Raw genomic sequence first — 11,470 nt, 5'->3', positions numbered from 1 at the left:
TCTAAATGCAAACTTGATTTCCTCCTTCCTCAGTGTAAGATTCTTTCTTACACACACACGGTTTTGGGAAAAAAGGAGGGTGGAGGAATCGTATTCTGTTGTGAACGTTGATCACAGGAATTGGGTCATTCTTGTCGCACTTGACTACGTCAGAGTCTGGAAGCCGGGGGAAGCATGCAGGACGCACACGCTGCTCCGGCCTCGCGGCTCTCTGAGTCAGGCTGCTGGAACTGCCTGCTGTGACCCGAGACCAGTGGCAGCTGCAGCTGCTGAGACAACTTGCTGCAACTTAGCGCTGGTTTCCCCACTGCTGTCGCCCACCAGTGGGAACCTGCCAGCCCCCAGAGCCTTACTAGCGCCAAGGAACTTTCTCAAAGAGCAATACGTAATGTTTTCCTTTTGCTAAAACCTTCAACCTTCTCTTTGTTTTTCGGACATACCAAAGACCACTTGGTCTGCATGTATGCCCCAAATTGCAATTCTTTCTTCCCAAATACAACATTACATTTAGAGATTTGTCTCTACATTTTTATTTTGACTTCGACACCATTCTCTCTGTTTTCCTGAAGCCCTGCCTGTGCCCAGGAGGGAAGGTCGGTTGTGAAGATGGCAACTCGGGGAGGGTCCCTGGCTTGTGGGGTCGGGAAGCGGAAATTGTGATTGGAAAGCAGAGAGAGGAATTCCCCAGAACGAGGGGCAGGGACGGTGGCAGATGGCACTGTTACCTGTGTCATGTGGCTCCCTTGTCCCCTCAGACCCCTGGACACCCATCGCTGCATCTGCTGCTTGTCCCCCAAGACACCGCCCACTTAGTGCTGACCCGGCTGCTGGCAGGCTCCCGCCCGCCCGCACGCTCAGCACGCGCTCTCGCCGCAACCCCATGCACCGGCCTCTCTTCTGGAACTGCCCTGAGCCTCTCCTTGCCTAGTGTCACTCCCGCCACGCTCACAACTGTATCCTGAGGGCCTGACATAAAGGCCTTCAGAAAACACGTCTTTGTTGGTTGATTAAACTGGAGATATTTTAACTTTTTACAAAAATTCCCAAAGTTGGGAATCCCTGGTCTAGTTATTTGGATGTCCAGGTTCATATGCGAAATTTTGTGCATATTCTGATTATTTTAATTATTTACAGTGCAACATTGTAAATTCTTCAGAAAAGTTTAACAGGTCCTTTAAAATATTATTTGCTTATACTACCGTATTTAGTGTTGTATGGTCTTGTATTTTGTCTTGTACTAACCGTATTTAGCATATAGTGAACTTGGATAGAATTAATCATTCTGTGTCAATCACAATAAGGAAGAACATTTATCGTGTGTTTACTATGAGCCAGGCACTGTTCTAAGCTTTTTTAAAAAGTCCAAATGCCCCCCAAATCCCAGGAGGCAGCCGCGGGTGTGGCATAGAAGTAGAATAGTGGGCTCCGTAAATACCTGCCTAACCAAGAACACAGGTGACGAAAGCCTGCACAGGAGTCCCCACCTCACTCCATTGTGCGGTTTGGGACAAGTCAGTTTCCTCACCCATGAAGGGAGGGTGCTGGCTGTATGCCCGCCTTTCTGCACCCTAGGGCTTGACCGAGCCGCTCACAAGTGCTTCCTGAAAGGTAAAGGCTTCCCAAAGGGTGTCAGTTGTGCCAGATGGGAAAGGGCCTCTTCAAAAATACTTATCCTTTAAGCCAGGTGTGATGGCTCCGCCTGCAAGTCCAGTGACTGAGGCAGGAGATGCCTTGGGGCCAGGAGCTTGAGGCTGCAGTGAGCCATGACTGTACTGCTGCTCTCCAGCTGGGGCAACAAAGCAAGACCCTGTCTCTTAAAAAAAGAAAAAGTTAAAAAAAATATATATTCACCCAGCAAAAGCTGTTACTATTAAGTATTGTTCTTTTTGTTTTTTTGGTTCTTTTTTTTTTTTTGAGACAGAGTCTCACTCTGTTGCCCAGACTGGAGTGCAGTGGCATCATCACAGCTCGCTGTAAGCTTGAACTCAAACTCCTAGGTTCAAATGGTCCTCCTGCCTCAGCCTCCCAAGTAGCTAGGTCTGGCTATGTTGCCCAGGCTGGTTTTGAACTTCTGGCCTCAAGCAGTCCTCCCACCTCAGCCTCCCAAAGTGCCGAGATTACATGCATGAACCACAGCACCCAGGCAAGTATTGTTCTTATGCGGGCTTCTGTGACATTTAAACTGCATCAGAAACAAACAAGACAAAGAAATAATAACTAGAAGAAAAGCAATATTTATCATCCGACAAACAGTTTTGTTAGAGGTTGGACCTGTCATGGGGACTGGGAAGATGTAGACAGAATACAGTATTTTTCTTGTTGGCATAGAGTAGGTCTTTAGCAACAAACAGTGCCTTTGAAATTAACTGTTTTAAATAATATGGTTTAAAAATACACAGCATAAATCAGAAGACCATTGTAAATCAAGGTCTCACATTACTGAACTTCGTATCTCCTTTGTGAAATGCATGATTAATCTTTCTGTCACCAGGAAAGTGATCCTTCCTGGTGGAGAGATTGAGTGTGGATCTGAAAGTTCCCTCACCTTGGGGACAGTCCTAGCACGACTCCTGATCCAGCTGTCTGCTGCCCGTCTGAGGACCACGGAACACGCATGCTGCTCTGTCTTGCAGAGTGCAATTTTTATGGGTATTCAAAGAATGAGCATCTACCAAGACACATGGGCTTATTTTGTCTTCTTTCTGGTGAGCTGGAAATAGCTGGATTGTGCCATGATGAAGACATTTCTCTGATTACAAACCGTGTAGCATTACTAGCTATGACATTTTAACCCTGACCACTCAGTAGTAAAAGTCTCCAGCATCTACCTAACTGGGGTTGGTTACACAGCAGTAGTTATTATAAGGATTTTATCCTGGAAAACAAGGCAAGTCTAATACATCATTTCTCAGGTAATTATCCTAAAAGTTTATTCTATTTGAGTAAATTGTGTATTTAATACTGAAATTATGAAAATACTTTTCAACTAGCGATACTTTTCACTGGTGCTTTACAGAGCAGTTGGCGGGGAGCACTGTATTGGAGGACTCCTCACAGCGTTTGCTGGTCTATGTCTGGCATATGAATCCCTTGACAGGAGCTGTCTATGGGTGAGATTTTACGACCTCTATATAGATCCAGAGCTTTTAATCCACCTTTCACCTTTATCACAATGTCACCTAGCAGATGAGAGGCGGGTCCCTCAGGGAGAAAGCAGTCAGGCCAGTTTGGCCCCACGCCATCAGGACTTGGGCCCGCAGTTTGCAGGGGCTGTCTGGGAAGACCACCTACCCAGCCCCATCGATGACCGATGATGAACGCCAAGAGAGCACCTTGCCTGGTACAGCCTTGGCATGGAGAAAAGAGCCACAGGTCCGACGGGAAGTTGGGCTGGAGTGCAGCCCTTCCCGCTGGGTGAAGGGTAGGAAGACGGCCCCACCCCTGCCGGTTCCTGCTCTAGGAATTGGAATTTGAGTCCTTGGGTCTCCTGGGGACAGTCCTGTTGAAGGCCCCCAGGTGTTAATCAAACATTCGAGTTGAGATGTCAAATGAACAGTGGGATAAAGTTTGGGTTTTGGGGGAGTGGTTTGGGCAGGAGAAGTCATCAGCTGGTGGGTGACATTTAAACCCAGACTGGGGATGGGATGGCTGTCCCTGAGAGGGAGTGCAGGTGGAAAACCCGCCTGGGGTGAGCCCTGAGGCGCTGGGTGCTAGGAGGTCACGGGATGAGGAGGAACCAGTGGCTGAGGAGGAGTGGCCGGAAACCATCCTCAGACTGCTCAGCTTTGCAGAATTTCTTTCTTCTCTTCGAAATAGCAACAGGAACAGTGACAGCTATTATTTACTGAGCATTCCCTGTGTGCCAGGCAGGGGTGAGTGTTCTCAATGACTTTCGCATTTACTCCTCTCAACAACCCATGCAGTGGGCGTCGTCACTGTGCCACCGAGCAGGTGGGACGCCGGCCCTTTGCCCGTGTTCCTGGAGCAGAGCTGTCAGTGGTGAAGTGTCCAGCTGTGGCTCCGCACTGTTCCCAGGCCCCCGTCGCCCGTCCCTGACAGCCACACTGCCCTGCACCCCCGGATGGGTGCGGACCGGCTCTGATGAAAGCGTAACTGGGTGGGGGTGTGCAGCTGCCCCGTCACCCACGAAAGCGGAAACTATGCTGGGTTCTCATTGTGTGGAACACTTCAGTTACGTGCTGCTCGACGCCAGTGCTCACGGGTCTGCATGTTTACTGCGTAAACAGCAGCAAGAGTAGCCTCAAATGATAGGGATGTGGCTGGCCCTAGAGAGCTATTCCTGAGCGTGAGGTTTGCAGAAGCACCGAGGGCGGACTGTGGAATGCTCTTACCCACTGGTGCTTTAACGAGAATATAGAGCGCCTGTGAGTCGGTGGCCACGTCCCCCACAGCCCGCTCAGGTGACTGCCCCATGTCTAAGGTGGCATCTGCTCTGATGCATGGGAATGAACTCAGCGACCGCTTAGAACTGGTTTCATTGCCAACAAATATTTTTTCTGGGCTTATAATGTGAAATGCCTTGCACTGCGAGTTATTTGGAAACAAAGAAACAGAATCCACAGACGCATGCTTTACAAGCTAGTTACACTTTTACGAGAGTCTATGACTCAAAGCTGGGGACATTAAGAAGCTGTGCTCTGTGTTTAGTCTGAGCTTCGGGTGGGTTTTGCTTTGGATGATCAGGCCAGGAGTCAGCTGTTTCTCTAGGGACCCCTTAATGCCAGAATGCTGAGCAAATAAACACTAATTACTTAGACTCTCCATTTTTTTCTATATATTAGCGCTTGTTCCATTTTGCAACATATAGATCCACCTAATTCTTTCTGAAGTTGTGAAAGATTCCATTTTATGGTCATATCATATGTATTTTTAACCATTTCCTCCTGAATAGCAATAAGTGGCCTCCATGAGCTGGGGTGCTTGAATTCCTCTTTCTCTGCTGGCTCGACTTCTTATATTGGGTATTAACATTAGGCTTGTCCCAGAGGTCAGTATTCCAGATGGTTAATGTCTCCAAGCCCTGTGATATAAACCTGCCATGAGGAGTTGTCCGCTGGTTTACTGCGAGGCCTTTTTGAGCCACAGGTTAATATATTAATGAAGACTGTGGCTGTTACTCTACATTAAATAATGACTGTGAATGATTGGAAGAAAAACATCCTTACGTTCTCCTGCAGAGGGTGAGATTGATGAGAATGGATTACCCTGCCAGGAGAACTCAAAAATATTACAACCTTTTATTCCTCTGCCGCTTGGACAAGTGTGTATTCATTTCTATGTTATTACAAAACAACCTCTTACAATGATTCTGAGCCAAAAACACATTAAATCATCACTTTAATTACATCGAAACAGAACATTGAGATTCTGTCACTAATCTAGTTTAATCTTGGCATCTCAAGCTCATCCAATATTTTATTTCTATTTGGGTCATATTAGTCAACTGGGCATAAGCTAGCAATATTTATCTTACCAGTTTATTTTGGTAAAGCAGTAAATTATGATAGAATTATAATAATTCCTCAGTTTATATACATCTCACAATCACATACAAACTTGACATTTTAAAATGTGGTCTAAATTCAATATTAATAATAACACTTCCACGATTGTCTCTTCCACTTTTCCAGAAGATTTACATGGTGTGGAATATTCTGGATGCTATTTTTCTCTCTGAAACTCTACTGTTTAGTGTTTTATTTGTGGCATTACCTCTATGTGCAAGTGAATACAAAGAGAGCCACATACAGGATGACAATGAGCTTTAGCAAAAAAACTGGGAAGAAAGGGTGTGGGTGGGGAGGGGGGCCGGGCTGGACCACGAATGCTGGCAGGTTCCACCAGGATGGTCTGAGAGAGGCCAGTGGGGGGCGGGGGCTGTGGAAATCCAGGGCGCGTCGCTCATGTCCCCAGAATTATCCAGGGGAGGCAGAGGAAACCCACGCTAGGTGTCTTCCTTGGAGCCCTGCTCCTGTTCCTTTGACAGGTCACCTGCTGAGTGCCAGCTCCTTGCAGGCTCAGGTGCTGGGTCCGGGGCCTGCCTCTGCCTAGGTTAGGGCCAGCGGGTTGGACTAGGAAGCCTCCCAGGGTCACACTTATAAGCTTGGTGAAATTTTCACAATTCAGACTCTTGCCCTTCGCTTCACAGGTTCAGAAACTGGATTTCAGTGAAGACTTACAGCAATTAAGTTCAGGGACCGATACATAGTAGCCAAGTTCATAAAGTGGTGATGAAAACAGAATTCTAGTTTATTTAATGCACAGTGAAATGATCACAGAGCCAGGGTAGTTGGGTCTCGTTTAAGACCAGCCCGTTTTCCTGCGTGCAGGTCTCTCTGGGACACTAACTGCCGTCACGGGGCTGCCTGGAGGCACGCGCCCAAGGGAAGGGTGTGCGTGTGCTTGATGTATCACGGAGACATGGTCCTGCCGGTGTCCCCACAGCACCTATGCCTACCAACCGCCGCCTTCCACATGCCTGCCCAGCAAGACGAACAGCACGTGGCTCTGAGTAGGACCTGACGTCCCTGGGTGAGCCTGCCAGCATGTGGCCAGTGCCTGGGCGGCTTATTCTAAGCCTTTGTGGACCATGAACTCCTTTGGGGATTAACACATTGATTATTTAGACATATTAATATATTCAATTAGTTTATAGTTACCTGTTCCAGAAGTCTCCTTCCTCTCCTCAGCCTGCCCTAGGTAACGCAAACCAGCAGGATCCACCAGCAGAGATACGTGCACAGCACAGACACACACAGACTCCTCCACCCCACACACTTAGACCCTCGCTAACGCTAAAGGCCAGTGGAGGAAGGAAGGCCCATGCCGGGTCCTCTGTGGTCGCTCCTTCTGGGTCTCAGCCCTCTCGCCCGAGACACAGCAGGCTGTTCTAACCCGCAAGTTCAGGAACAGTTCAGCTCCTTCGCATGTCTCCTTTCCAATCAGTTAGGTGTTAGAATTAGTTTTGTATGTTACAGAAAGATGTTTTTGCAATATATATATATATATATCTATATATATATTTTGGAGACAGAGTCTTACTCTGTCACCTTGGCTAGAGTGCAGTGGCATCATCATAGCTCACTGCAACCTCCAACTCCTGGGCTCAAACGATCCTCCTACCTCAGCCTTCCAAGTAGCTGGGACTACAGGCACACGCCAGCACACCTGGCTGATTTTTTATGTTTTTTGTAGAGACAGGGTCTCGCTCTTGCTCAGGATGGTCTCAAAGTCCTGAGCTCAAGCGATCCTCCTACCTGGGCATCCCAGAGTGCTGGGATTATAGGCGTGACCCACCGTGCCTGGCCTGCAAGTTTTTTTTATTGTGGTAATATACATAACAAAAAATTTGCCATTTTAACCATTTTTAAGTATACTGTTCAGTGACATTAAGTACATTCTTACTGTTGTGCAGCCGTCACCACTGTGTGAATCTAGAACGCTTTTCATCTTCCCCAACTGAAACTCTGTTCCCATTAAGCAGTAACTCCCCCTTTTACCTCCCCCAGCCCCTGGCAGCCCCCACTCTCCTTTCTCCATGAATTTGGTTATTCTGGGGACTTCATATAAGTGGAATCAGGCAGTATTTGTCTTCTTGCATCTGGCTTGTTTCACTTCGAATAATGTCTTCAAGGTTTACAAATAGAATTTTTAAAGGCTTAAAGTTGGCTGACACCTTACAAAAATCTCTTGCAGAACCTATGCCTTATTCTAGAGGAAGCAGGAAAAAAAGCGAAAGGGCAGGGGTGTGTTGGGAGAGGGTGTGATGGACCCTCTTCTCCTTCGCATACCATTAAATCCAGTTTTTCCGGGGGTGGTCAAAGGATTCTGCTCTGCTTAGGGGGTCCACGCTGGCTCGGGGGGACTAGACTTTCCCGAGGAAAGGCGAAGGCGCCGGTGTCCGAGAGGTGCACGGCGCCTCCCAGGGCATCTGAAGTGTGTGTTAGTTGTGACGGCTGCTTGATCCCAACAAGGGTGGAGAGCAGGGCCTCACCACCCATTCTGAAGGCAAGAGGGCAGATACCCATTCCCTCCGCCTACCTGCGGCAGCTAGAGTGGGCACCTAATTGCAGCACAGCCAATGGATGCGACTGCCCGGGCGCTGACACTTAGAGAAAGACTTAAAGGCGTCTGTCTCGTTGGTCAGGTTTCTTCCTTCCGCGGCAAGGTGCCAGGACCGTGGGCGGCAGCAGCTCTTGTAGACTCTGCAGAGCGCCCGGATCTAAGTACCAGCGGCATTGGAGAGGCAGCACTCGGAAGCAGTTGACCAAGACAGGCCCAGGAAAGGGGTTCAGGCGTCAGGGGCACTTGAGTCCTACTGGAGCCTTCATGCAACTACTTGGGGTCTGCTTGTTCTGTCTGGTGCTGCTGGGGCACCCACTGGTCCCTGCTGGTGCCACCTGAGGGACACAAGGAGCTTCCTAAGGCCAAGCCACCTGGCATTCTTACGTGGGACGGGCCTGGGTGCTTCCTGGGCCAGGTGCGTGTCGCGCTGCGTTCCCCTCCTACTGCAGTCTCCTGTCGCTCCGTTCCTCCAGGCGGGAGAAGGCGGTGTGATGCCCTGGCCACTTAGTGTCACTGAGCACCCAGTCAGTCCCTTGCCAGCACTGCCAGCCTTGCCTGGTATTGTTGGCAGAATTGCTGTTTGATCTGAGGGAGGAGTGAGCCCACCTGGGACACCTCCTGTTCAAGGTGTGGGCCAGGAGACACCGGGCCTGGGTCACCTGTGCTGCTGGTCGGGGCGCTCCTCCAGGCGGGGCTCCCTGGCCAATGCGCTGTCCTCCCTCTGCCTGGCGGGGTTCTCCTGCGGGTCCTGCTTAGTGCCAACCTGCTCCTCATTGCACTGTCCTGTTTAATTATCTATGTAGCATTTGCCAAGTACCTGGCATTTTAACTAATTAGCTAACTATATTTGTCTCTCTTCCCAAAGTATAAGCATAAGACAGCTGAAACCTGTAAGAATTGTTCTGTATGTATGTATTTATGTAAGTATTTACTTACAAGCTTTATTTACGTATATGGTCTCAGTTCCTAGGTAAAGTCAATCCTAGTGAGCTAAACGAGTGGATGAAAGCCAGAAAGGAAAAAAGGGAGTGAATGTGGACGTCTTCTTCACCCCCAAACAGGATTCTTGGTCATTCTATTTAGTATATGAAGAAAGAACAATTTCAGAACAATTTCCCAGGACAGACCAGGTGAGTGTGACTGTTTACTTACGAAGCAGACTTGATTTTCCTCTCCTGCAGGAGTAGGAGTGGGCGATCGTTAGCAAATGGAGGAATGTCTGTCTTGACTCTGTAAATACAAGGAAGAGAGTGTGAGGGGCATGCGCACATCTGTGGGGTTTATGCCCGGCCTCTGCCCAGAAGCACTGGGAGAGGAGAGCGTGGGCCTGGCTGGGGTCATGGCCCACACTACACGGACAGCTGCCACCCCCGACGGCCCTGTCCACCTGCAGGGAAGCGGGAGGAAGCGCTTTGCCAGGCTGGCAGCACTCTGGGGAACCGACTCCCGCCTCTGCCCCGCAGTGAATGACCAGGTCACTGGGTTGTGTAGCTGTGTGGAGCGCTGATCTCATCACTTTTTCTCACTCTCTTTTTGGGAAGCGGAAAACGATGCTAAACAAATAATTGCCAATCAACAAGAGCCCTGAACCTCCTTTGGCCTGACCTTGAACGATACTGAATTCCTCTATTAGTCTGTGTGCCTAACACCAGCCTATTTATTTCTGCTAATGAGACAGAAGTAGAAGATTGGGGATTTTACAATGTTAGACACTACACTTTAGAAGCCAACCAACTTAATTATTGACAAGGATCAAGGATATTCACCTCCCCTACTATTTATTATCATAGCATGCCTAAAGGGAATTAACCACATTTGATTTTAATTAGAATGGAATACTCATGATTTCAGAAGAAAGCTTATCTCTGCTAATTCTGAAATTAATCTGACTTAATCTTTCTAATGTTTCTGAAACAAGTCTTTCAGAAAAAGAATGGTGCATGGTTTCTTTTAAATGATCTAACTGTAGAAATTGAATCAGTGACTTAAAAATGCTATATGTTTATTTATATACTTTTCCTTGTAATTATTATTTAAATCTCAGATTAAATTCCACCCCCAGACTCATACCAGGAGCTAAGCTACACAGACATCATTGCTAGAAGAATTAAATATACTACGTAAGAGAGGAAGTAAGAGCATCGCCAGCTTTAACAACTGTATTAATAAAGTCTGATGATGCCAGGAGCTGAAACGTTAGGACTGTTACTAAGATCGGTTGTAGAATCTCTGTTCCCTGAGATCTACGAGAACACACACACACACACACACACACACACACACACACCTGAAGGCAGGAGGCTGGGTAGGTTTTGAGGTCTCAGCCTTTAACTTTTAAAACAACCGAATGAAAAATCAAAACCTACGTTTTAATGATAAAGTCGTAAGACAGAAACTGAGAGAATGGCAATGATCCAGTGAATTTAGACAGTGTGGACAATACGTATCATTCAGCCCCAATACTTACTCCATCCTCAGTTATCTACAGCATAATTCAGACACGATTGTTATAGGTCTGTGGTGTCAGATAGTATAACATAACAATGTAACATAATGCAACACAACACAACACTATACAACATAAAGTGATATAGAGTAGTGTAACACAAGATAACATAAAGTAACACAACATAACATTATAATGTAATATAATATACTATTTGTAACTGGATTTCTGCTACCAAAGCAGTCTGAAGCCAGGCAGCAGCCAAGAGGTATACCGACATTGAGGGGCTGAGCATAGTTACAGGGTAAGTCAAACTCTGAGGTCACAAGTGATGCCATCCACAGTCTTCACATTGAATATAAACCACAAAACACCTTTGTGGTGATGGAGGCATACAATTTTGATAATGTGAGTAGTAAAAATTAGAGGAAGACCAAAAACGTGATCACAAAAATATTTTTTCAAATCAGCAGTTTTCACAGCACCCACAATAAACATTTATCAAGACAGCCATGTAATATAAAAACACCCACATCTATTTAGAATACCAAAACGTGTTCTGGGAGCATTCCCAATTCATAAATCGCAGGATGAATGTTTCTCCACGTGCTGGCTTGATATAACTCACACGGACATTACTTCTTGCCTCGGTGCACTCTTTGGAGCTGTGCATTATAGGAATGTCAGGCTGGATTTATAGGAAGGAGACTTCTGCAGGTGGCATTATTAATGGCAAATGGAAGAGTCACCAGACGTTGGAAATCGGAAGTACTGAAAAACCCTCTTTTCACTTGAAGGGCTATAAATCTACAAATAATCTTGAATTCACAAGGAAGCCTTTTATGCAGTAAGTTGATAGCAAATACATTACTGAAGAGACACATAATTACCTTAAAATCTACCACAGTTAGAAACGTCTTGGAGCTCCCAAATTATAAT

The 11,470-nt window shown here is 47.0% G+C and overlaps 1 protein-coding gene across 1 annotated transcript in view; it reads right to left on the bottom strand.

The window, feature by feature from the left end:
* The window catches only part of NOM1 (nucleolar protein with MIF4G domain 1), a 33,747-nt gene extending 29,313 nt beyond the window's left edge, over nucleotides 1-4,434 (bottom strand). The window contains exon 1 of the mRNA XM_012654151.1: nucleotides 4,357-4,434. Coding sequence (XP_012509605.1) covers nucleotides 4,357-4,434 — 78 coding nt within the window. The remainder of the gene's footprint in view (nucleotides 1-4,356) is intronic.
* Nucleotides 4,435-11,470: the final 7,036 nt, after the last annotated feature.

This window comes from Propithecus coquereli, unplaced genomic scaffold (genome assembly GCF_000956105.1).
Source record: "Propithecus coquereli isolate 6110/MARCELLA unplaced genomic scaffold, Pcoq_1.0 Scaffold439, whole genome shotgun sequence".
NCBI classification, from domain to species: domain Eukaryota; kingdom Metazoa; phylum Chordata; class Mammalia; order Primates; family Indriidae; genus Propithecus; species Propithecus coquereli.
This window is presented reverse-complemented; position numbering and strand designations above follow the sequence as displayed.